We start from the raw sequence: 27,667 nt of genomic DNA on the forward strand, positions 1-27,667 counted from the left end.
CTATAACTACCTACTGGCGACCGCCAGTAGGTAATATATATATATATATATATATATATATAATCTACTGGCAGTCGCCAGTAGATAGTTATAGTTGGGACCCTGTTTCCATAGGAAATCCGCAACATTCTATTTGGAATAACTTTGGCGCCGGTCGATGAATCCTCGCGAAATTTTCAAAATAGGTGGGGCGCTACGCTCCACTCCTACCCTGAAAGTCTCGGGGGGATTCGTCAATCGGGGGCTGAGAAAAAAGGGGGGTCCAAAAACGCGTTTTTCCAATGCATTTTTCCATAGGACCTTTAGACACAGCTACAGCCCGAACGGCTGAACAGAGTTACTTGAAATTTGGCACAGAGGTAGTCCTCAGGTCAAGGAAGTGCCTTTTGTAGGTTTGGTGTAAATCTGTTCAGTAGATCCTGAGAAAATAGCATTTAAATCAATATATATATATCTGTGGCAGCTTACGGTGCGCTTACCGTGCGCTTACGGTAAGCTTACCGTACGCGTACGGTGCCGTGCGAGATTCTGATTGGCTGTTAGATCTAAGTAAACATTTGAATCGGACGAAACCAGGAAGCGGCGTCTGCCATTTTCTCTCTCGCACTCCGAGTGAGGCAGCAAAAACAAAGGCAAAAAACAACTAAAGGGGCAGTGTATTCAGTTACTAACCACCTAGCAATGATGATGGTGTCCCCAAAGTACCCCCAAGTCCAAAAATTCAATTTTATTTTTTTCCGAAAAATCGCCGATTACGCTTACCGTACGCCTACGGTAAAAATTAATAATAAAAAAAAAAAACTATCCACACTATCCCCACCCCGTGTGCAAATAGTGCCTGAAGGGCACTATTTGTGCAGGGCATATGTAATACAAATGAAAATATAAATGATTACCTTTCACAACGAAGCATGTGCGCACGGTGCGCGAAGTGCATCGTGCGTACATGGCCCATCCCGCGTAACGTGGACACGGCACTAACTGCGTAAAGTGGGCGCGCGGTGCGCGAAGCGCACCGCGTGCTCACTGTGCGCGCACGGTGCGCGAAGCGCACCGTGCGCGCACGGAACGAACTGCGTTAACTGGGCGCGCATGCCACGAATGGTGTAAAGTAACTTAGCATTTAAAAAACCGTACAAATTCACTGAAAAAACCATAGGTTTCACACACGTTATAGTTAGGAATTAGCATTTAAAAAACCTTGCAAATTCACTGAAAAAACCATAGGTTTCACACATGTTATAGTTAGCTGGACATTTTACTGATAAAAAACCAATGAAATTCCCCCGTTATAGTTAGTGCAGGCAACTATAACTCACGCGACCGCAATCCTCTGCTGAGGACATATGTGTCTTTATGAAAAAAAAATATTTGTAATATATGTATAGCTAAAATTTAATGGAAGAAGACATGGGCAAATAAGTGTCTAAATACAGTATTAGCATCAGCAGAGGATTGCGGTCGCGTGAGTTATAGTTGCCTGCACTAACTATAACGGGGGAATTTCATTGGTTTTTTACGAGTGAAATGTCCAGCTAACTATAACATGTGTGAAACCTATGGTTTTTTCAGTGAATATATATATATATATATATATATATATATATATATATATATATATCACAAAGTCCTGACCCTCCGATTCCACAGAGGGGTTTTAAGACAGGTACGGACCACAGTCAATGTTATCTTCCAAAGAATGCACCACAGGCAATTTCAAAGTTTCCAATCCTTTTAATTCATCAGACGAGTGTCCGCCTCAGACGCGTTTCGATCGCCTCCGCTATATATTAACCACTTTTACAGAGTTTATGCCTTCACGACGCATGCCTTTGCGTTATAATGGCATGCGTGGTAAAGGCATATGCGGAGTGAAAGTTTGCGGGCTGATTGTATCACGTTGTAACATCGCTTGCGTTGTAAAAAATGCGAGGAGATGACTTGCGGGAAAACGACACATGTTCTCCCATGTTTGTGAGCAGAATAAAGTCTACATTGCTTGGGTGCCACAATCAGTGAACTGCTACTTGCATTGCGACAGGTTACTTTTCCTTATGGGAGACCTTAAAATCTCTCACAAGAAAACACCTGACTCCCAGCCCGCCATCCCAAAGGCCTTGCAACTTCCTGGCCGACTTTGATTTAAAGAGGTAGTAAGTGGCCTACATAAGATTTATTTTTTAGTCCTCTCTTGTAGGGTCATTGATTTTCTCAAAATGAAAGAGGTTTGCTCCCCACCATCAAATATTGTAGTCTAAATGATCTCCCAGGAAGAAGATAATATCTCTTTACCAAGTGGGTACAACGAACAGCTGGCAAGACTAATGTGGTGATTCTCTCCTCCATTTTCAATAATGGGCGGGGTTTATTGAGAGGGGCCCAATTCTCTTTGGAAAATATTTTAGCAACATAAAGTCTTGACACGGATAGGTTTCAAAAGCAATTTTATAGTTTAATTTACCTGTTCACTGGTGTCTTACATTGGTATCCTAATATGCAGTGAAAAGAATCAAACAGCAGCACAAAAAAGATTTAAAAGGTCAATGTGCAGCAATCTTCACCCCAACAGGACACCTAGGCCCATTCTGGATAAGATTTGTTACTATGGCCTTCATTTGAACAAACATTATCAACAGAAGAGTACTTAGGACAACAGTAATATTTACATTCATTATGAATGGTCTTTACCCTCCCGTTGTGGTAAAGCCAACCTTGGTAGTTGTGCGAGTTCCTAGATATTGCTAATCTGTAGCAATAATCAATAGTAGCTGCCGCAGTGATGCAAAAGTACACGGTAACATGTTAACCATCACTGGTGGTGCCGACAAGGAAGCATTGTTTTTGATCTAAGGGTTCCCATTGTGGTCACACGTTAGGGCCTACAATTTCAGCAAAACCAATTGGGGACACACGCTGAATCAGGGATCCTGGTATACTGAATCGCCACGCTTACCATTGGACCGCAATAGGTTGTACCTACTGTACTCTTTGTTGAAAATCCTCCTTTTTTTTTTTTTTTACAGTTGCGTTTTTTGCAAATAGCCTGTGAACAGTCAGCAGACTCGTAGGGCTTTTTGCGTGCTACATACCCATTACAAAGGGAAAGCTGTTCTGTACATAATCATTTGAAAGCTGTTTAAAATAAGTTCTTGCCTTTGTCCATTATCAATTTCAGAACAAGTACTAGACACAGCATGGATTAATCAGAGTATCTCACATATACACCAATAATTTCTCTATGTGGTTCATCAGAGGCCCATCCTTGATAGAAATTACCACGCCAAAAGTCACTGCATTACCCCAAATCCCCCCCCCCACCCACTCCACAGGAGCCAGGATAGTCTGCAGTAAGTGATCCCATTTCCTTTGTCCAGTAAGCAGTCTGACTGCAGCATTCTGCCTTAGCTGCAGGCTCCGCATAGGCAACCAGGTATATATTGCTACCGTAGTCCAGTTTCGATTAGACCACGGCCATGACCACTGGAATGTAGTGTATTGGCTTCTCGAAGGTACGTATACATTTAAGTAATTTTAGCTTTTTAGAAACATGCCGAATAGATAGCAGTCACTTTTAGTTTGAAAGTGAGCTGTTCATCCAAGACCGTTCCTAAGTTTTGAATCTGATTAGAGGGAGTAGGGCGAGCAACCATTCAGAGATGCGAATCAGTGTTGTGTCGTGCTGACGATTTCTTGACTGTAAACTACAGTAAATGGGATGAAATGGAGGGAGATCGCAGTTACACAGCGTTTGAACAGTGGCACTGGTGGCACGCAAGAAAGTTAGGATCACTGGTTTGCTACCGTCACCTTGAAGTCGGTACATCACACTTAAGTACATAAGAGTACTTACATCGCAGTACCTCAAGATGTTTTTAGTCGGTACTGCATATCGCAGGTAAGTAATTTTTTTTCAATGGTTCACGTAACATTGGGTATATAAGTTTATATATTTGACGTTATGTAACGAACTGCAGTAGTAAGGAGTTTTAAAGTTTTAGGGATGGGCAGGGTTAAGCAGTAGTAAGGGGGTTCAGGGATGGGTAGCGTTAAGGGGTCGTATGATGGTTTTTAGGGTTCAGGATGGGTAGAATTGAGGGGTGGTAAGGGATTTTTCAGGTTCAGGGATGGGTAAGAGGGATATATATATTTCCCCTAATAAAATTAATTAAAGGGGGTTTGGAGGTTCACACACATTAATAATAAGAGGTTACCCCGTAAAATATATATATTACGCACCCATAAAAACAGGGAGGTATGGGAGTTTACTCCTCCTTTTTAAAAAAAGATTTGAATATCTTTACCACAAAGCTTAGATTGCAAGCAGCATTTAAAACCCATATACATGGAAAGTTTTGCGCCAATATGTCAAGCGGGGGCCAAGAAAAACGGGGGGCACCAAAACATAGATTTCTCATTTGAAGCCCCACAGGAAACTTTACCCTACGATCTAAAAAAACAGCTGAACGAAATTGCAACACATTTGGCAGAATATTATAACTTTAATCAGAAAGTGTTACATGGTGTAAATCCGTTCAGCTGTTTGCGAAATTCCCTTTTAAAGCAATGCTCGGTGTGGTCATGAATGGATCAAAAATTGTTATATCTGGACGCTTGGTCCAGATATTCCTAAAATACTAAAAACAAATTCGGGACCTCTCATCGGTAGAGGTAGCTTTTTATCCTGTAGGCCATTTCGGTACTGTCTGCCCAGTACCACTCCACCAGTACTGAGCAATCTGACTGGCTGGCTGCAACCCAGAGAAAAATGTTATGGGTGCCATACAGGACTCTGAGACTCGGTCCCTTTGCCCTAAAAATAATACTTTAAATAAGTAGAATGTTGCAAGCTAGGGGCACCCGGACCACCCGGGCACTTTCTGGGATTGGAGGGGCCCAGTGGGACTACATTTTGTTTTTAAAACAAAAATTGCCACGGGTACATCAGTACTACCATGGGACCCAATGTGGCACTCCCATGAGGTAATGTGGTTCTGTTCACCCTAATGGGATTATTTTCTGAAAGACATCACATGACCCCCAATTTTAGGAAGAGAGGTTGACAGTTATGCATTTGTCACTGGAAGAATACTGATGCCATGTCCTAGGACAACACTTTATAGTTTGGTAAAATACATTACACACATTCCTGAGAAGGGCACAATGACACACAACCTTAGTGCCATGCCTGTAGTGCCAGTCAGAGATAAACCAACTCTAAGCGAACCACTGCTATTCCACTTTATGCAACAATCTACAATTCCACAAAATCTTCAGCAATTTTCTGGGAATAAACATCCACACCTAATACACATCCTTGCTACAAAGAATTTGTCCATAGCACTGTATTATAACTACTAAAAATTTGCATATGCCCAGAAATGCACTGGTGGAGAATCTATAGTCAACATAAGCTTTGGCCTCTCACACATTTTTTGCATCAGGCTTTAGCTTTAAGCAAAACCCTACCTTGAAACATGCTTCAGCAACCCAAATCAGGTGTGCACAGCCTTTACTTTGTTTAACATGGAGTAATAGTTGCACCCCAAACTTTACTCGTTTGTAACTCGTGCACCATATAACCTACAACATGTACAACCACACTTGCCTCAGGGGGTTAGTCTATTTTCATTCTATGCACCTACATGTGTATACACAGTAATTCTATGCTGTAGCGTATAAGAATACAGATCCTTTACAAACAAATTTCTTTTTTTAAATGGTGCAAGGGTTTTTGGAGTAATGTATGACGAATGATGTCATTTGAGATGTCATCATTGATGATATTTAACATGTCATGAGTGATTTGTTGTAGGAGGTGATAAGTAGTAGTTAAAGCTGTAAAGTATATTTATGTGAATTTCAGTGATCTGTTAGGTTTATAAATATTAGGTTGTATGTTATTTCAACCACTAGCTATAATTTGCTTTCAGTGAATTTCTAGGGTTTCAAAGTCAAGATTTTATTACTATAACTTCACTTTAACCTTTGTTTTTCCAGTGCTAATACACATATATATACTCACACAAAAAGGGTTTGAAATAATACTTGCCTTCTAAGTTTCAATGTAAAGAAGATAATCACAATGAGATTACCGCGATGTAACCTACTGCAATGTACCAACATGCGACAGAACGACTGCATCTGCCCACTGATGGGAATATCAGTTGTACAAGCTGAAGACAGGTTAAGTATCATTTGCGTACATATAGAATTTTACACACATTTACTGAAGGAGGTTGGCCAATGGTAAAATGTGCATGTTAAACAACATGGGTGAAAGAATGGCCCACTGATGGTCACAGAAACTGATGGAGAATGAGGATGAGAACAATTAACACAAGGAGACAGTGTTGTTTCAGAAAGGAAGGAGGACGAACCATTTAATATCGGTTCCCTGGCAAACAATGGAAAAAAGTGTGCTTAAGAGGCTATACTTGTTAGTGCCGAATGCAGAGAATGAGTGCCCCAACGCTACCCCTGTCTATTTCCATTCCTAGAACATTTAGAGTGGATAGTAGTACCAGTTCAATACTATCAACCGACAGAATCCTGCTTGAGAAGTTTTCAGCAAGTTGTGAGACTCCAAGAAGCACTCAAGATGAGATGCCACCACTTTTTCTAGAAATTTGACCAGGAAAGGGAGCAAGGAAATATTTTTCAAGTTTGATATTCCTAAAGGATCCAAATTAGGCTTTTTTTTTTTAGGAGAAGCAATTACTGCTATTTTCCTAATCTGTAGGGATTCCTTGTAGACAGTGAGTGAAGTCTTTGTCAAGGAAGGAGCCAGCACAGTTTTGACTCTATGTATCACAGATGTAGGGCTTGGGCCAAAGGGAGACCCAGATGGTTCAGCCCGATAGAACATCGATTAGATCTGATTCTGCTACAACAGCCAATGATTCGGATAGAATCATTGGTCCCCTTGGTACATAGGAAAGGATCCAGGCGACCCAGAGAAAGCAATGGTGGCTGCGATTCAAATGGGGAGCGAATCCTTTCAATCATAGTTAATAAAAAAATAATTTACAAAAAGAATGCTAGTCATACAGTTTTTGTGAGGGGCTAAAAAGAGAATGGAGGCAGTGTGGATTGGTAATCTGTGCAGCTATGCGAAAGAGGGCTTTAGATGAGTTTTTAAAGCTTGGGTAATATGGTTGTTATAGAGGGCTCTTTATGCTTCTTTTAAGGCAAGGGAATTGTGGCATCTGGCTATGGCTCATGCTCCAGGTTCTATGTTCTGTATTCCACTGGGAACTGATGGCTGATGCAGAGGAGGAAAAGACTGTAGTTGGAGGTTGAAGTTCTTTCTCTGGAATAAAACTTTCTTAATTTTCTACCATTTACGAAGTCTGGATTCCATATTTCTGGTGTACTTTACTACAGTGACCGCCAATGGTCCTGTAATTCCGAGGAGTCATTTATCCGTCACGCTCTTTCAATGCGTCTACTTTGAATTTCGGGGTTTAGCAAATCTATGGAAAACTATAGACCACATGAATGTAAAGTGGGGTGGTGGGTGGAAAAGGACTGAAGTGGGATTAAAAAAAATCTAGAGTTTGAAATATAATTTGGTTAAACTTGGAGATGAGAGATACAGAATCAAAAGTACGCCAGCTCAAAGAATAAATCTGCAAATAACCATGAAAATGAGCTGTCAAGGTTTTTCTTATTTATGGAAGCCTTGGTATGCAAGGAAAATATTTTATTGGAAGAGAGGATGAGGAGGATTAGTAATTTCAAATGATGCACAAAAATGATTGGATCGAAACACTGGAGTAATATAAAAAATGTGTATAGAACCTGCCTGTATCAATAATCGTATCAAGGAGATGACATGTCCCATGACTGGGTTGGTGCAACAGCTCTAGACCAGTCATGTGGAACATAGAAAGAAAGATCTCACCAGTTCCTGAAGGGGTTTAGGCCTTTAAGCAGAATGTTAGGAGTGTAGGTAAGAACAGCATTACATACACAGTCCATTAGGTAGTTTGATAACAGGAGAGTTTGATTTGTGGTATACCTTAACTAGGTGCACTGTTGCATGGTGCCAATGTAGTTTGCGTGTCAAGCCTTTTGGTGTTACCATCAGTGAGCCTTCTAAACATCGCTTCAGTAACAAGTCTCAATGCAAAAAGATTTTTATCTTAGGGATGGGAGAAAATTTATATTTTCACTGCACAACTTTTATTAGAACATTTTTTTAGATGAGCAGAGAAAAGCATGTCTTGTGATCTCCTCGTGGCTAGAGTGCTCACAGGAAGATCATCTTTTTGGGACAGTGACAGTTGAGAAAGGGTAGGTTAAAAGGAAAGAATACTTTCACTGACAGCACGTTGGGTGGAACTCTTCTCTCCCTACAAAACCTTGGCTCTTGCAGTAAACCATTTACATTTTAAAAAGAAGGAAGAAACATGGAAATTTGAGAGACTGCAGTGTGGCTTTGAAACTAGTGCAACCTTTTCTGGGCAGGTCCGGTGGCTCCTCATACAGGTCATCATCATCTTCTTGTTGATGCGGTGGCTGTGGGATCCGGGCTGCAGGCTTCACAGGATTCACCACATATTCATCTGGGGAAGGTGGGGGGTGGAAATCAGCATGAGTTTAAGGGGCATGTCAGTTCATTTTATTTAGTCATCCCTACACAACAGTGCTTTCTTTATTCTACGGACTGGTTTGATATTTGATTTTCCATTACTTACCACTCTATTACCGCAAAGCAGTGACTATTTAACTCACAGAAGTCAGAAAAGAGAGCAGCTGGCTGATTCACAGTTACCCAGTGGTGCCACTATGGCATTCATCTTCTGTTAGTGGTAGTTCACTTAAAGCAGTTTGTGATCAAAGGTTGGAGTTCTGACCTCTCACCTCTGAGTAGAGAGACCTTGGATACCTTCTGCTGACATTCTGGCCCCTCTCATCGAAGACGCGGTTCTATATCCAAAGCTGCCATTCTGACATTTTTGCTTTATACGCAGCAGCTCTGTGATCTTGAACTGCTAATATGGCTAAATCTTTTCACAGTGTAATACCCGCTCCCTTGATATCTAGTTGTTCCCCTCATCTGTGTAAGTAGTTAGAAGTTCGTCTCGTGCTGCTGATCTGCCTTCGATATAAGGCTTTTATCCGAGCAGTAGCTCCAACATCTCTACTTTGAAGGAGTCAGAGGTTTGACTTCTCCACATAGCAGGAATTCCGAATTCTGTCCTTTTCTACTGTAAGCAGTCAACGCATATTACTTTTGAGCTGCATTCTGGCTGCTCAGACTGAATTTGGCTCCTTTGAAGGATATGAAGGCACTGATCAGAATGTGGAGTGCACTGACAAGTCAGTGATCGAAAAAATCTCGCTCTTAGGGTTTTTGAAGGGTGTTCCCTTAGGGGCATGAACAGAGATCATTTCAATTACATCAGCAGGATCCCTCTAGCAGTGCCAACAGAGCAAATCACAATTCAAAAATTAAAATGATTAGCTGGCTAAGTCTACCTGAAACATGTCTGCTACCTTCTTCTTCCTGTATGGATTCATTGGCCTGTTTGCACTTTATTAATGTGCGATTTCTTATGAAATGGGGTAGTTTTGTACAAACCATAAATTCATGCTCTATACCACATGGGCAACTTGCCACATTTGCCTTAATACATCCAAGATGGGTTTTGCAATTAGTTTGCTTAGCCAGGGCATTTCCTCTTCAGCTCGTTTTGTTTTTTTTGTAGACTTGATTCAGTCAAACGTCTATGTTATGCATTGAGTCAGCCTTGGAGAAGTTTATTTTAGCTACTTAGGATGACAGTTTATGTTTGTCTTAAGACTGCATGTGATAAAGCAGTTCTTGAAGATTTCTGGCTGACAGCGGTTATTCATTTGTGGCAGCACAGGGAATTTGTGAGAGAATCTGGTGGAAATACAAAGTTCAGTTTACTATATTTGTGATTGAGTTGGTTTTATTTTATTTTTCGGGTTTTAGTTTGTAGTGTTTAACAAAGTTGCTCTTCATTATGTCTGAAGCTACTGGCATTATGTGCAACACTAAGGGACGTTGAAAGATTGTCTTCCAGCCCATTAAGGTTGAGGCCCAGCCTAAACCTATTCCTCAGCAGAGGGCTCATGGTAATGAGGCATCACCATTGCTCAGGGAGGGCATTTTGGCTACTGTGCTTCTCCCAACATGGAGAAAGCAGTTCCACTAAAAATGTAATGCCATGCAAGTTACCACGTCAGGGTAGGCCACTCAGTCTTATTTATGTTTTACAAAAACAAACCTCCAAAATGGGTGAAATGTTTCTCTGAAACAAAAAAGTGATGTGCTTGTGATGTAGTTTTTTTCCCCCTCTCATTACAAAACGGTTAAATACCGGAGGGTCAAAGGGAACAAGTTTAAAGACCACGCAGGATTGGATCCCCAAACAAAGTACTACAAACACTGAAAATCCTGAGGTCTAAAACGGCAAGGAGAAAAGGTGGTGTGTGAAATGAGGAACAAAAGGCTAATGTAAGTGGTGTGATGCCAAAACCTTAGAAACGTGGTAGTCCATTTACCCGGGGTAATGAACCCATTCACATGGGATTCTCATCCCAAAGAAAAATCTCGAACTCTCAGGGGGCAGCAGGCCCTCAACGAGAGATAAGAGTTTAGGTTTTGCTGTTTGTGTAGTGCACCTAGAGGTGGAGTAAATCCACATATAACCTGGGTATGAGTGTGGGGTGCAGTGCTGATAAAGTATTAGTGCAAAGGGAGTGTGTTTAAAACTAGTTACGGGACGGCCAAGAAGACTCTCTTGGACACTGCCGTGCCGATGCTAGATTAAAAGAAGTGAAAGCCCCACTTAATTCGGTGTAATCAATGGAGCAATATACAAAATGGTGGTCAACATGTTTCAGCCGTGGCGCCTAGGTTGGCTCGGCTTTCATCAGGACCTAGTGAGCTACTGCAAAAATAAAGAATGACGTAACAAAGGATACAGAAGGCACCCTCAAAATGGCTTGTAGGGTGTGCGTCTCCTCAATGATACAAACATCACCTAGAAAAAGAAAGGGCTAAGTGTAAGTAGGTGGGTCACAATTGCTTAGTAATAACAGGTAAGAAAGTAAAAACTAAAAGCAATGACCACTCACCCGTGAAAACTGGGTGGAAGATGGACCTCCACCTGGCAACCGCTCAGGAAGGAACACCGCTCTGAAAAAAATGTAAGACTGCTGAAGGAAGGAGAGCTTACATATCATGAGCGAGTGTAGTAGAAATAGAGTGAATCCTCTAAAAAAGAGGGAGACTGACAGTAACAGCGTATGCACGAAATGCTGTTAGGTGCAAGGATGGTTGCTTGTCAACAGGAAAGGCCAGTCGGGGGGACCCCTCCTGTATAATCGTGAAATGAACTTGTCGAGACAAGTATAAAAGGATGTCGCGATCTCAGCCCAAACTTGTCACTGGGAGGTGAGGGGTTGGTCGCCTTCATAGAACAGAGAGTTGAAGAGTATAACAACTATAGGGAGGGACAGTCTGTGCCCAGCGTCTAGAAAATTCTCACCTCTCCGTCGGGGAACCGGGCTGGAATGAGCCTGCAGCCGGAGGTCCCGCGCGGTTGGGCGGAGGCGAAATAAGAAAAGACATGTCAGCAGTGGCGGACCAATCAGGGGAGAGGTTGCTTGTGCCGACACGGGGGAGAACCAATCAGCAGTTTTAGGCCACTCATGTGGCAGTAACCATGGAGACTATGGTGCAGCTGACAGGTTACGGAGGACGCTGTCAGAAGATCAAAGGTTTGAACGCCGAGGTTAATTAGCGGAGCGGTAGGAGGCTCCTTAGCAAGGTAAACAGATAGAAGAAGTGGGGTCAGGGGCGTGGAGAAACTGGGAACGCAACAAAGAAGTGAACATATGTTGCATAATCCACGCAAAGACACACAAGGTAAAACAGCGAGGCTCTTGAAGCGCAAATCGCTTCATAGTTAACAAATCAATGAAGACAAGGGCAGGACAGAGCAGGACTGTTAGTGTTTAGAGCAAAAATGGTCGGTAGTGTGGCATCAGCCTGGAAATATGCGTGCCAAAGCCTAGAATCCCTGTGGAGCACATGCAAGGGATGTGTATAGTAACGACGAATGGCTAGAATGCTTGAAAGAGCTGGTGTGATCAAGCCATATGTGCTATAAAGATAGCCAAGGAATATCATCGTTCAGTCCTTGAACGTGTGTCTTCAATTTATACACCCACCTCTGCTCACGTTTAAATAGAAAAGAAGAGATGTCTGTAAGGTGTGGTGGTATGTAGGGTTTGTCAAGGACTGTCCAGTGTAGGTCATTGGGAGCATGATTGACCTCTAGAAAATGGTTCGTAAGTTTAGTAGAGGAACAACCACATCGTATGGTGCTTTTGTGTTCCAGAATGCGAGTTTTTATCCGGCGGGTGGTCATGCCAATATATCTCAGCCCGCAAGGGCAGGTGATCAGATAAATCAGATTCGAACTGTTGCAATTACTGTGGCTTTTGAGAGTCCAAGGTCTGCCTGTTCCAATATCTATTTCTTTTGTCACAGATGTGTGGTTGCATGCCGCACAAGAACCACATGGATAATGGCCCACAACCGGAGGGAGATCCCACAAAGTTTGTTGGGTGCAAGTGGGGTTAGTGCGTGGACGAGTGTGTACCAGCTGGTCTCTGATGTTACTGCTGCGTTTAAACGCGAAGAGGGGTTTAGGCAGCCCTGCATCACCTATGTTGAGGATCTTCCAATTGGATAGAATGATTTTTTTGAGTTGGTTGGAAAATTGACAATAGGTGTGCACACAAGTGAGTCTGTTCTCTGGTGTCTTGGGGATCTTAGGTGCCAACAAAGCCTCCCGGGTATTGGCCTAAAACTGCTGATTGGTTCTCCCCCGTGTCGGCACAAGCAACCTCTCCCCTGATTGGTCCGCCACTGCTGACATGTCTTTTCTTATTTCGCCTCCGCCCAACCGCGCGGGACCTCCGGCTGCAGGCTCATTCCAGCCCGGTTCCCCGACGGAGAGGTGAGAATTTTCTAGACGCTGGGCACAGACTGTCCCTCCCTATAGTTGTTATACTCTTCAACTCTCTGTTCTATGAAGGCGACCAACCCCTCACCTCCCAGTGACAAGTTTGGGCTGAGATTGCGACATCCTTTTATACTTGTCTCGACAAGTTCATTTCACGATTATACAGGAGGGGTCCCCCCGACTGGCCTTTCCTGTTGACAAGCAACCATCCTTGCACCTAACAGCATTTCGTGCATACGCTGTTACTGTCAGTCTCCCTCTTTTTTAGAGGATTCACTCTATTTCTACTACACTCGCTCATGATATGTAAGCTCTCCTTCCTTCAGCAGTCTTACATTTTTTTCAGAGCGGTGTTCCTTCCTGAGCGGTTGCCAGGTGGAGGTCCATCTTCCACCCAGTTTTCACGGGTGAGTGGTCATTGCTTTTAGTTTATACTTTCTTACCTGTTATTACTAAGCAATTGTGACCCACCTACTTACACTTAGCCCTTTCTTTTTCTAGGTGATGTTTGTATCATTGAGGAGACGCACACCCTACAAGCCATTTTGAGGGTGCCTTCTGTATCCTTTGTTACGTCATTCTTTATTTTTGCAGTAGCTCACTAGGTCCTGATGAAAGCCGAGCCAACCTAGGCGCCACGGCTGAAACATGTTGACCACCATTTTGTATATTGCTCCATTGATTACACCGAATTAAGTGGGGCTTTCACTTCTTTTAATCTAGCATCGGCACGGCAGTGTCCAAGAGAGTCTTCTTGGCCGTCCCGTAACTAGTTTTAAACACACTCCCTTTGCACTAATACTTTATCAGCACTGCACCCCACACTCATACCCAGGTTATATGTGGATTTACTCCACCTCTAGGTGCACTACACAAACAGCAAAACCTAAACTCTTATCTCTCGTTGAGGGCCTGCTGCCCCCTGAGAGTTCGAGATTTTTCTTTGGGATGAGAATCCCATGTGAATGGGTTCATTACCCCGGGTAAGTGGACTACCACGTTTCTAAGGTTTTGGCATCACACCACTTACATTAGCCTTTTGTTCCTCATTTCACACACCACCTTTTCTCCTTGCCGTTTTAGACCTCAGGATTTTCAGTGTTTGTAGTTTTTTTCCCCCTTGCATGCTGGGGACATCTCAGCCTTCTCCTGCCTGGGTTTCCATGTGATGCATGGGGAACTCCGACAAGAAAAACCAACATCGATATTCCCCAGGACTTTGTGATGTGCGTATATATCAGTAGTAGATGGGCCCTCTAACAAAGGCTTCTGATGGCAGAGCAAGCTTTGAAAGTTTGTTACCACCTGCTCTAAATGAGGAGAGGGTACCAAAGGTCTGGTGGAAAGGGGACAGGCTAATTTGCAGCATTATCCTGTTCTACCAAACCCTAAATGATGCCTTTTGTCTTTTTTTATTGTCTTATTGCTTAGTTCAGTGGCATTACCAGCTGTATGGATTGTAACCAGACCCATGTCTTTCTATCAAGATATCCATCAAGTTGATTGTCCTGTACAAAAAATGCATTCTTGCGATACATTGCGTAAGGGACTATTTACTGTGTGCCAGTTAGGGCAGCATGGGACACCACTTGTTACATGATTTTTACTATTCTACAGTTAAATAAGGTTACTTTACATTGTTTTATCATTTCGTTTTGACTACACCTTTCCTGATGACTAAGAAACTCTTTAATCGATTTGGACGACCTTTGTGGGATACTTTATGAGGAATGATCAGTCAAGTCTACACCACAAGGTTCAGTCAAGAGGGCCTTCCGCTAGATCAGCAACATGGTTCATTTTTCAGGCCTAACAGACGTTGATGCTAGGGGAAGTGGTAATGAGATCAGGGGGTTGCATTCTGTACCTTTGCTCCACTCCAGCTTGCAATTAGCTGCTGAGGAGTTAAGGAACAGGCTGGAAGTGGACATGGCTCTTAGAGTATGCTTAATTGCTTTTCCTGCAGCTGCCTGCCTAACTCTAGAGACAAGGAGTAATACGAGCAGTGCAAGGTATAGTAAAGGCCTAGGCAAGGGTAGTATAGGATACACCTGGTTAGCTCTAGTGGACATCCAGATCACCCCCTGAAATGTGGGGCTCTCTCACGACATCTTGAACTTTTGGAGATAAGAATTTCAAGCTAAGTACCTGGGTACCCTATGTCAGAAGTTCATGTCCTATAGGACTCTTGCCACTGTGCAAAACTAAGAGGCACCAATCATTAGCATGAAGGAGCTGAAAAAACATGGTTATTTAATAGGACTGGAGGATAAGGCTTTGTATTTAGTAACCTTTTCGCGTTGGCTCCGGGGGCTCCTCATACAGGTCCTCCTCCTGCTGCTGTGGGATCCGGCCTGGAGGCTTCATGGGCTGCACCTCATACTCATCTGGGAGGGTGGAGTGGAAATCAATTTGAGCTTTTCAGCAACACATTAGTCATCTTAACTACATCTATTCCAATGAACCCCAGTGTGATTGTTCCTTTTGGGAATCAGGGACCACACTTACTCTTTCAGTGATCACCAATGTGCCTCCGCCATGAGGGGACACATCCGTTGAAGAGAAGACAACAATTCAGTTATATTTACATTACCTTTAGCTGAAGTTAGAATCTCTCTCCTTTAACTTCAAAATAACGTTTTTTCTCTCCAAGTCATTGGAGAGATGTTACCATGGCCAGAGCTTCTTACCTCTCTACTTTATAGCTAAGTTCCTTTGGGATGAAGATTCAATCTTCCCCTACTGTAGTCAGGAGTTATACAATGTACGGAACGGAGTGTGTAAAAGATCAGTTATGCGTAGAAGAGGTGGCATGAACTTCATGATGTCAGTGACATGGGGTAATGAATCAAACCATCCATGTGTACAAAGAATAACAAACACCAATTGTACAAGGTCAGTGACATGAGGCGGATGATCATGGTGTAACACCATATGTACAGTCCTGGGGACCACTGTATGAAACAGGGAGCTGCACCTTTTGCGACAGGTGGCACCTGCCGGACAGCTGGACTCACAGGCGAGACGGTGGGCTCAGGTTGGCTGCTCTGCTTCTGCAAGAAGGGGCTTCGTAATTTCCCTGGAGGACAAAAAAGCAGCAACAAACATGGCAGGATGGACACAAAAGGCATACGTAATGAATTAAAGACATTTCACACACACAAAAAAATACAGACGTGGGCATGCATGAAATACAGTGAGGAGGGCACACATCCAGGCCAGAGACATGCTTTCCTGGTCTACGGGGAGGCACACATTAAAACATGAGGTGGCATGCATATATGAACTAATGTGAATAGCAGCACTTCAAAGCAGGATTAGGATTCGGAGCACATGCAACAAAGAATTTAGCACATGCACGCAATCCATTGTTGGATATTCCTGCCTCTTTGAGGGACTCAAATGTGCATACTTGTGACAAGTGTATGATAGCAGCCCTAAATCTGGTTCTTGAAAAAACACACATTACTCACCACAGTATCTATGGTACTTCTGTTCCTTCATTGCCACTTCAATCATATACATGGAGCGGTCACTAAAACCAGGATTGTACGAGAGCAATTGCACTTAACCAAACTGAGCGGAAGCAGGGCATCAAAATGCCCCCTCCGTCTTAACTTCCCCACACTACACCCAACAGGCACTTTAAATTTTAAGCGCGGATCAATATAGAAGCAGGATGTAGGGATGGACAGTGAGTCGCATAAAAGAAGAGACTAAAAGGACCAGTGGTACCACTGTTGCACTATAAATAAAACAAACATGCTATTTATGGTCCAGTAACTTCATCCCTATGCTTTGGATGATTCCCAAAAATGACATGTGAGGCACTTGGGTGTATTTGCAAATAGTATTACTAATGCAAGAAAATGTGTACATAGTAAGCCATCTGGACACAGATACAATGGGCTTGAATGGTTACCTTAAACAGTTCTTGAATGAATAAGGACAAGTTACAGAAAAAATAAAAATAAACAACAAACACACGAGTAGGTCCATTATTATAATACAAATTTGAAACATAATACATTCAGGAGTAATAGGGTAAAACAAGAGGGCGATTATAAACAATAACCGTTATTCAGTGGGGTGGGAGAGTACTAGGGGAAGATGAATGTAGGATTAGGTATATCAGAATAGGTGAGGCACACTTGAGGTGAGATTTAAGAGTGATCTTTAAGGTTGTTAGCGTAGACATCGCATTGGGTTTAAATGGGAGGGCATTCCTTTGAAAGAGGTCACAAACGTGGAAAGAGATACAGATATTGCCTGCCAGTGGCTCAAAGAAGAGAGAGCAATACGAGCATAGTGCAAAGGTCTGGATGGGAAGTGTGGTAGAGAGTTTCAGCTATGTGAAATGGTAGGTAATCCATAAACCAAGTTGAAATCCAAGAAAAGGTTTTTGAACAGAGCTTTTGTGTTGCATGAAATCCAACCATCCCATTACAATGGAGGGTTAGCGAGGAGTGAGTGCCAAGCAAACAGAAGGCGAGTAGAATTTTATAAACTATCTACTTGTCCTGTAAAGAAAGTCAAAATCCACTTGTCCTTTTTAGTATCATACACTGTGTATTGTGAAAAATTAAGGCTGCATTCCCAGTATACTAAAGCTTCGATAACAGCCTCTCGGATTATGTTAGGTTTCAGATTAGGTCAGGTTTTAGCAACAAGCCGGACTCGTTGTCACTTTTCTTCAAATCCACAAACAAGGGCTGGAAGTAGGCATTTGATAGTTCCAGGGTTGGAATGCCAAGTGAGCCTGAACACACTTGCAAACATGTTGAGGGTATTCACAAAATCCTCTCCAAACTTGTGCCACACTGGAAAAGGGTGGAAATGTACTCCTGACAGGAGTGAACCTTTTCCACGTTGAGGAAAAAAACAGGAGGAGGGAACCAATGTGCAATCGCACAGCAGATTTTCAAATTAGCAAATATATGTTTAGATTACTACTGCAAAAGCGGTATTCACAAAGGTGTGCTGGGAGCACTGTTTCCAGGTCTACTTCTGTAAACTCATGAATTCCTGGAAGTTGAAAATCATCATTAATGCAACAACTGATAAAAGGCAGGGGCACTTTCATGGCTTTCTTTAACAACAAAGTATATCATATACTTTTAGATTGCCCATAAAGGTTTTCCACGTATTTCCCATTATGAATCGCCCTTTTTAGGTCGAGCCTAGCGCAGTGCGCATGCGCTGCTCTATGGGAGGCTTCATGTAATCACTCTAAACTTTTCTGTGTGGGTCTGACTCCCCCCACGCATTTGGTTGGCTGTGTCAATTTGAAATGGGAGGCTGCAATTGGCTAAGGGCGGGCGCATGTCCCACCTATTTTGCAAATGTTCACTCCCACAGCGTTATGCTTGCGGGAGCAAGCAGAGGCGCGCAGGGTGGCAGCTGCATTCTTTACATTTTTTGCAGTGAGTGCGCACCACTCGCGGTCTTCTTGTTTACTTTTCCATCTCACTGGAGTTTCCATCTCATTGTTATGCTCGGCAGGCTGGGAGGTTGCTATGTATGTTCACTGCCGACTGATCAGGGTAAGATGTGGCCTTTCCATGAATGCATGCCCTGTTAATCGTGCCCTCGTTCCCTAAAACAGGCGAGCACGGTAGACTTCCGCGTATCCCGGCGCCGGGCGGGGGATCCACCACTCGCCGTTTGATCGACAACGCCTGAAAGGCTCCGGGATTGAAATGATTACCACTAAGGAACTCACCCATGAATACATCACGTTGAAGTCTCGCTTCTTCCCAGAACCCCGAACAAATAATAACCTCGCCTGGCTGAGTGCGTAAATTCCCCTCTTTCCCTCCTTGTGTGCTCCGATTCCCCCACCCCACCTCTTCTGCCTGTGGCTTCCGCTTCGTCTCACTCAGTAGTGGCAGGGAGATTTACTCTTCGCTACGTAAAGTTCCCGCCTCTACATACTGTGGATTTCTTTGCCACGTCCCGCCATGATGGGGATTTCCGCTCTATTGTAGCGGGGTGATCAGACTACATATTTACTTGGCGTTAGAATTCGTCTTGACCGAGATAGTGTCAATTCTGCATTTCAGGTCAGAACGTGAATCTCTCTTGACGCTTATTAAATGTGAAGCCGCAGGCCCGGCAGATACAGCACGCTGTTGTGTTTCTTTTGTCGGCGGCAGGGGACCTTGTAAATGGATTAGTTTGCTCATCTCCCAGAGTCGCCATACACTGTATAATCTTATTATTCTGAGAACATCTGAGTGAGGTAAATATGAGGTGGCGCCAATTTCCAATTTGATGCTACTCAATTGGCCGAGCTTTAAAGGATGAAGAGCGGAGGTGGCTTTGGCGGGACTCGAACTCATGCAGTGCGGGCCATACAGATGTGAAGGACTTTGGGACACCCTGCGGTGTAACAGGGGCTTCCACTTCCACAGTGCCAGAGCCAAGAGCCCCCACACCCTTCACATGGGCTACCCAGCAACCCGTCCCCCCTGCGTGCGTCTGAACACATATGATATGCAGTGTGCACTGAGCTCCAGTGGACTCTGGGCACATCTTCTCTACAGTCTGCATTGCGCCTGTTAGCGGTGCGTATGGTTCTTTACAGTGTGGACTGATCTCCATTGCAGTATGAATGGATATTCTCTACAGTGTGCACTGAGGTTTACTGTAGTATGAATGGGTATTCTCTACAGCGTGCACTGAGCTCCACTGCAGTAGGAGTGGATCTTCTCTACATTGTGCATTGAAATGTGCAGTGTAAACGGCTATTCGACAGTTTGCATTGAGCTCTACTGCAGTATAAATGGCTGTTCTCCACAGTGTGTATGGAGCTGGACTGCACTATAAGCAGATCTTACTGGCAGTGTGCACGGAGCTCCACTGCAGTGTGAACATATATTCACCGTGGCGAAGCCTTAATGAGCCTTGACAAAGATAGCACAAGGCAATTAAAAGAAGGTATCCTGGGAGGATTGCAAGTACAGTGCTTATTATTTCCACATATCTATTCTAGCTGTAACACAAAAATAGAGAGCTTCTGTCCGTCAAGCATTCTGTTGAAAATCTGACCTTGCCTTTTTACTTTTCTATTAATGTGTCTCCACTAGATGAAGGAGAAAATCTTGTGTGTGAAAAAATCCAAACCTGAGATGAAGGTGCTTGGATATATAGCAACCCCACACTGCTTTCTGAGTGCTCTATAGACCAGGAATATTTCCTTCATTAAAAAAAGGTAACAAATTTGGGAGTGATTTTTAACAGTGCGGCCTTGTTCCTTCCCAAGAGACAATGCAGTTGTCTTGAGTAGAAGAGGTGTGGCGCAGCGGCCAGGGTGCCTGACTTCGGACCAAGGGGTTCACGGTTCGATCCCCGGTGGCAGGTCAGCCCAGCACCATGTGACTCTGGGCAATAGCTTGCTTAATCTTCCCGAGGGCCCCCAGCGCCGGGAAACCACTTTGGAGGTAGCTGTGCGCTTTACAAATTCAAGGTTATTATTATTATTATATTATTATGGAGCGTTAACGTACAGTTCTCACTGCTATGGAAATGCTGCTAGTCATAACTGATCATCAGGTGGATTGGACAAGAACCCCGATGACACACTTTGATTACTCCGACATCATCTACAGACAGCTCACAAAGAAACTTCTTGAGCGACTGTAGGGTTTACAAAACCAGGATTACATTCAATGGTCTCTCTGCGTGTGTGGAAATTTAGCCTTGCTGCACAGCATGCCAGATGCTGTTCAGCATGGCTACAAACCATTGACAAAGCCAATAGTCCCCAAAGGCGAGACCTATTGGCTTTGCCAATGCTTGTTCTATATTGGTATGCATCAAACATGCTTTACTAAATGATGCCGCAGATAAATGGTATTTAAATTTGCATATAGGTTAAGCAAAACGCTTTTTTGAAGCGGATTGTGTTCGTGTACATTTTATTTAGGAAGCAAGCATTCACCTATTGTGCTTTCATGTATGTATGTATTAGCATAATCCTTGGAGCATTATAAATAGCCTCAAATTGTTACATTTGGTCAACACATTCACACTTTTTTTATATAATGGAACAGCTGTCACTATGCATGCAGAGTTCACAGCATTTCTTTAAAGAATGTACCCCAGCAGTAAAGGCTCTGCACTTATGATTAATGTACTAGTTTGAACAACTTCAATATACGGGTACATACCTTTCTCAGTGGCAGTCATTCCTTTTTCACAGATGCATATTGTGGTAGTGTAAACCCACAGCCACAAGAGTTTGAGCAGCAGCGGGGTTGGGTCTACTACTTATCCGGTGGACAATATAAACCTGAAAACATGTTATTCTTTACCTCCAACAACATGCCCTAGGCGTTAGGGATAGGAATACCACACCTCTTGCACAGCTATATTTTGCAAGACCTACAAGTTTTACGGTAGCCTAGTTTGCCCAGGAAAAGTCTTTCTATGAGGCATTCTGCAGCTTGGAATTGGAGAGAAGAGCACAGTTTTATGATCCTGAGCTACAGTGACTGTGGGGGAGATAAAAGGGTGTAGTGTGGGCACATTTATCTGGCCCCCAGCACATGAAGCTTTCTGGTAGAAGGTGAAAGATCAAGGATATCGGGGGCAAAACAGATTTATGGAGACAAGACAAATGATTTAGCGAAGGCCAGAAACTAGATTATTTCTGTTTTGTTTGAACTGGACATGGACCATCATGGAGCCATTCAGTAAATTAGCGCAAGGAGAGGATTGGAGAGCTGAGTGTGAAGCGAAGTGTGGAAGAGGGGCTGTCACTGGCCAGAAAACTAGGAGAAGCAGAAAATGGATTTAATGTGATGGAGTAAGGAAATATGAAAAGAGTGTGGAAGGAGCGAACCACCCATTTCCAATCAGGCATACCACTAAGCCTATCGTATTGCCTGATGGGAAAGACGTGGGAGAAAATGGCGCAGAGCACTAGAAGATATAGAAGGGATAGGTGAGATGAAGGGAGGAGTAATGAGGACTCTTACACGGGGTAGTTTCCACCGAGGTTTTTTCATACAACCCTGGAAAGCTTCTGCTGACTGCCTGCACGCTGAAGATTTAACAGACTCTCTTCCGATACCACATTCTAGAGAACAACCCAACACAGAGTTCTCGTCTTATGGTATGAAAATAAACTGTACAAGTGTGGTAATGGTATACATGATCACAACTACATACACAAGAGAATGGGGAACCAATTAAGGAAGGTAGAGAGAATACAGAGATGGAGTAAAACATTACCCCAACATTGGTCAACATGCCAAAAAAGAGAGACATGGCTGACGAATAGTTATGGTATACCAAAGTAATGTCACCAGAGACGCGAGAGAGCACCATATCAGAACAGTGGTATATTTTGGGGAATTGTTAAGTGCAATATTTATCTGTAATGGCAATCTGCAGAGGTCAATATAAACAAGTTATCGTTTGTCCAGAAAATAAAGCTATGTTTTGAACATCTTCTAGAAGCTATGATGGTTTTTCTACTATCGGAGGTTCGTACAGAGAACATTCCATGTCGGAGCAACTGGACCTCACCATCAAGTGCACCAAACTTTATGACATGGACAGAAGGGACAGGAAAAAACATTTTAATTCTGATCTCATTTTTGTTTTTTGTTTATTACACAGAGTAATTTTGGAATTTCTTTTGACATAAGAGTTAGCCAGCACCATTAATGGCTCACCATAACACTCATAGCAATTTAGAAACAATACTTAATTTCACTGGAAGTCAACAACGCAAGTTGAGCTCAGGTGAAATACAGTCAAGGTTTTTGATGCTAGTAAATACGCTGCTACCGGCATTCTGAAATCTGCACGTAAGCAAGTGCATGATTAGATAACCCACAAACTAGGGCATTGCCAGAGTCAAGGGTAGAAAAGAAAAAAAACACAATCAACGCCAAAACACAATAACACAAAAAAGTAGTGCGATATGTACTGCAAAAAGATCAACTTTAAGTGGCATGACTTGACTTTTGCAGAGACCGATATAGAGACAGATCAGAGCCACCAACCATTCCTAATCTAGTGACCACTGAGACTGGATTGGCACAGGATTGTACAAAAGGTAGCATTCCAAGCAGGTAGGAATACCCAGAATTTCTACATCATCATCCAGCGGCTGTCACAATCATGGCTAGGACTGCTTGCTTAGGTCCTGGCTAGTTTTGAAACCAAGAGGCAGCAGGGTATTGAAAGCTTACATGGGGAAATGCTCCTCAAAAACTCCAAGAGCATCAAATAACAAAAATGTAGAAGCGGGGAGATGCAACTGGTGTTCATAATCTCCCAAAAGTTTGAGCACGATTACCTTTTTAAATTACGGGCCACTGAAGATTTGTACCCGAGGGGGTATTCCGCAGTGGGTTTAATACTCATTCCAGGCCCTTGGCTCCGTTTTGCAATCATCCAAACAGTTTTGTCTTAATCCCAAACTATGCCCCGCTAGACAAGGACAGTTCCCTGAAACTCAATTAACTAGTCTTCCAACGTTTTGAAGAAATAGTTCTGAACCTTTTAAAATACCAGCAATAACCTGGAGTTGGTGTCCTGTTCTTGTTCTAGTCAGTGACAGAAGGTCTTTTGGCCAATTGTGGCTGGAAGCTCAGCATCATGATATAAACCCCAGCGACACCTCCTCTGCTAAGGCCGAGGAGCATTGCCCTACTGTTCTGCGAGTAGTAGTTAAAGGATAGAGGACTTGCGGGGCCGGCTGAAGCCAGGTAAGTGTTTTTTTCTTTTTTCAACCTAGAAGGTCCGTCTCTGGCAGCGGCTCTGCACTGCATGATCATGGAGACAGCTGCAACTCTAAGCCCAGGTAATGTACACGTTGCAGGCACAGGGACAGTACTTATTACTATTTGGTGGACTTAGATGATAGTCTAAGCTAACTAAAAGGTCTGTGCCAAACAAAGGTTCGATTGGTTCAAAATACAAAGTTCTCCCCAATTTTGAGGAATGTACATCTTTGTGTCCAGTTTTCACAGACAGACTACCAGGGGGGGATGGAGGCTTTGGGCTATATGTTGGTAGATGGGGATGGCCAGGTTTCAGTCGGGGGGGGCGAATTACACAAAGGAAGGGGACAGAAAGCCTCAATCTTAGCCAACAAGTAAACCGGTACTGTGCACACTTGCGTGCAGACTTCAATATCCACCATGGACAAAAGGGAGGCAGGGAGATCACTATCTTATGCACCCTTACATGCTCTTTCTAAACAAACCACCTTCATTCACTTACTTGTACTGAAATACCCATACACAAAGACACCACACATGGTCTGCCCACATATGTCCCACACATGGACACTAGCAAGCAGCGCGAGTTATAGATAACTGAGCTAAAATTTTACAGCAAATCCTAGTAGTGCGTTTTCACACACGGGCACAGGTACATATCTTCGAATGAGGAAGCAATAGGTTCACTTTGCTGATGAACCCACTTATTTCACATGTGGAACACATCCAGTGGACAGAGAATGTTGAGTTCAGTAAAGCAAAAATATAGTGCAAGCAAGAAAAACATGTATGGAACGGCGGCACCGCTGTTCCAAGCCATCCAGAGGATGTTTGTCCACAAGGGGTGAGGACACATTACCTCTCCATGGCAACTTAGAATTATCAGGAAGTTTTGACATAGCCTACACCAGGGGTAGCTCATGCTCTCATGAGTGCAACATCGCGTGAATGCTGGTTCGAAGACCCCAATGTATACCTGTGTGATCTAGCATCAGCTCTTGGAGTCCAGAGATGTGTCGCGACTCATCTTCTTAGTGTACTTAGCACATGGGCACCGACTCTATGGTTTTTCGCACAGCAAATGTGAGTATAAATGGGGTGTAAATGTAAGTTAGGTGGGTGAAGCACAATGTGTGGTGAAAAAGATGAAAGCAAGAGGTCTGGGGAAACACACAAGGTCAAAGGAGGAAGTTGGGCGCATGTGAAGCTACAACACTACAAACTACATACAGATGCTTAAACAGTGAGTAGCATTTTCAGTTCATAGCACATGCTATTTACCACTGCCGTCTGGGGACACAATACTAATGCACTCCGACTGGCTGATCACAAATCAAATTTCATCACTTGACTGTCTCAGGGTACCGGGGACAAGCAGTCAAGGCTTATCCCAGGTTGTGATATAGCAGTAGACACTCAAACAGAATATACAGGCAAACAACAGATGGCATGCTAAGGCAGTTCTTAAATTTAGAAAGGAAAATTACTTCAACACAAGTAAGTACAACCTGCTACACATAGAGGACACACATCAAAAGGCAAAAATGTCTTTCACCGTTTGCGACAGAGAACCACACAGTTTTGTAGATTCATAGATGTAGGTGCTGTACTTTACTTTAACAATGAACCCTATGGCCAGTATCAACCTATGGGATAAAGAATAGCTGTACGTTTTTGGAAGTATTCAGATGTCAAAGTCTTTTTAAGAGTTTACTTCAAATCCCAAACCCAACAGTGCTGTTACTGTTATCTGTTTAAGATTGTGAAATGTTCTCAGGAATTAAAGAGCAATATTCAAACATGTCCGATGGCAAACAAGGGACCAACCACACAAAGTAAAGAGCAGACCCATTCTCAAAAAGTAAGAAGTGATTCTTCTTGGTGTTTACGGTGGTGCCCAAAGGGTAGTTCATCGGGACTCAAGTCACCAGTGACCAAAGAAGGTGAGCACAATCTTAATGTGGTCAAGCGCTTAGGAAACCTTTATTATAGTGTATGCTAGTTGGGATAGAGATTTTCTGTGGGCTGGAGCACCCTTAATGAGCATCAGGGCTCCTTACAAATGAACCTGATCTACAGTACCCCAAGGGCAAGGATGATTTCAATGCTTGCAAAGTCAGAGTGACCTCTTTCAGTCAATGGCATGCAGTTCCAGGCATAACCTCACCAAGCAGCCAATCACAAAAAACGTAGGGTGAACACTTTCTGGCATACTAGCACACAATTATCCCAGATGCATTGTGGGAAGTGCAGTGCATTATGCAATACAACACCCACTTTAGTTGAAAGTGTTTAGTATTCTCCATTGTGGGTGCAACCAGTGCTGTGCATCTCCAGACATGCGTTTCAGGATTGTTGTCCTCCTTCAGTAGTGTGACAAGCGAACATTGGGGGTGCTGGCAATGCTGCTCACAGTCTTCTCGGGTTTCTGTACCACTCCCAGAAAGCAGGGGCATCCCAGAGCTCATCCACTCAAAAAATCAATCGAGAGCCAATCACAACAATCCTGAAATACATGTCTACAGACACACAGCACTGGCTGCACCACCACTGGTGAATACTAAAAACTTTGATTTGAAGTGAGTACCATCATGCACTGCATTTGCCACAATGCATTGGGGCTAAGTGTGTGTTGGTATGCCAGGCAGTGTGCTCCCTCCTCTTTTTGTGATCGGCTCCATGCTATTGTTGGTTGTTGTGTGGCCCTCAGAGCTGGACAAACATCTCAATAAATAGCTTTTAGAGGAAAAAACGCCTTCAGGTATGGGTTTCAGAATTAAACACTACCCCAGGTGAAACCTCACCGAACATATAGGGTGGTAATACAACCCTCCAATCCCACAGAATTTGAACCCCTTTTAGGATCGTTATTTGATACAATGGTGGCCCTAGGAATTTATTAGTGTTTGGTGACATTTAAGATTTCACCTCCAATACCACAGATTGGGAATACGGTGTCATTATTTTACAGTATTGCACTTGTCTGCAGGGAAGACATGCGACCACTCTCCCAGCATTTTCAAATCAATAAAAGAAGCGCTTTCCTCTTGTGGTTTTCTGCCATGCAATAAGCCAAAATCTCAGCATGCAGAAAGCTTATAGCACAGCAGGCTTCCCTGTGTGTCATACTGGATAGCAGCTGCTAAGAGGGGATGCCCTACCTGGCTGGGAACTGGTTGGGCCAGTCTCAGAAGATATGGAACGCTCCTTCTGCTGGAAGATGGCACGCGGATTGGCTGATCTCTGCGATATAAGTGATGCTGCCTCCTGAAGAAAATGGGACATCGAAAGGTTTTAAGGAGGGTTAAAAACAGATCATGAAAACACAGTTAAAGCTATATTATCCTTATTCTTCTAGTTGTTTCTTGATCCGGTCAACAGCGCAGGCAAATACACAAGTCCCAAGAACTCATTAGCAGTAACAGGTATACATTATTCCCAGGCTACTTTTAAACTGGAATATCAAAACTGTTCATTGTGGAGAGCTGTTTGAGAATGTACAGGCATTCTAGGGCTTCGCAGTTAATGAGTTCCAGAGTTGTAGAACTCTTTCTTTACGTACACCACAAAGGGCTGGACTGGTTCCATGACTCAAATTGCCAATTAACTGAAATAAATCTCTCACCAAACCAGGTTGTGCAGAAAACTTTGGAGTTCCTGCCACACAGACACACACACACACTCTTTTCTTGAAGGGTGGATCTTTATTTAAAGGGGTCTCGCAGTAAAATATTTCTAGTAAGGGAGAAGTCCTGCATTCTTCAAAGAACGGCCATTAGCATAATATACCTAAGGAGGGCTGGGCTTGCAAAAACACTCCCACTGGCCCGGACAGTGAAATGTTCTATAGAAAATTAACATATGCAGTACATGAAGCATGGAGCTCCTCCTGAGTGATCAAGCACAAGTGTTTGGAGG

At 43.3% G+C, this 27,667-nt stretch overlaps 1 protein-coding gene across 7 annotated transcripts in view; it reads right to left on the reverse strand.

Moving 5' to 3' along the window:
• DBNL (drebrin like) overlaps positions 1-27,667 on the reverse strand; it is a 124,918-nt gene that overhangs the window by 42,928 nt on the left and 54,323 nt on the right. For 2 of the 7 annotated variants that reach the window (XM_085636136.1, XM_085636135.1), the window contains 4 exons: positions 26,911-27,016; positions 15,988-16,089; positions 15,302-15,397; positions 8,457-8,567 (listed from right to left, as the gene is read on the reverse strand). In XM_085636136.1, coding sequence (XP_085492262.1) covers positions 8,457-8,567; positions 15,302-15,397; positions 15,988-16,089; positions 26,911-27,016 — 415 coding nt within the window. The remainder of the gene's footprint in view (positions 1-8,456; positions 8,568-15,301; positions 15,398-15,987; positions 16,090-26,910; positions 27,017-27,667) is intronic. The other 5 variants (XM_085636140.1, XM_085636138.1, XM_085636139.1 and 2 more) reach the window with 3 other exon arrangements.

This window comes from Triturus cristatus, chromosome 11 (assembly GCF_964204655.1).
Source record: "Triturus cristatus chromosome 11, aTriCri1.1, whole genome shotgun sequence".
NCBI classification, from domain to species: Eukaryota; Metazoa; Chordata; class Amphibia; order Caudata; family Salamandridae; genus Triturus; species Triturus cristatus.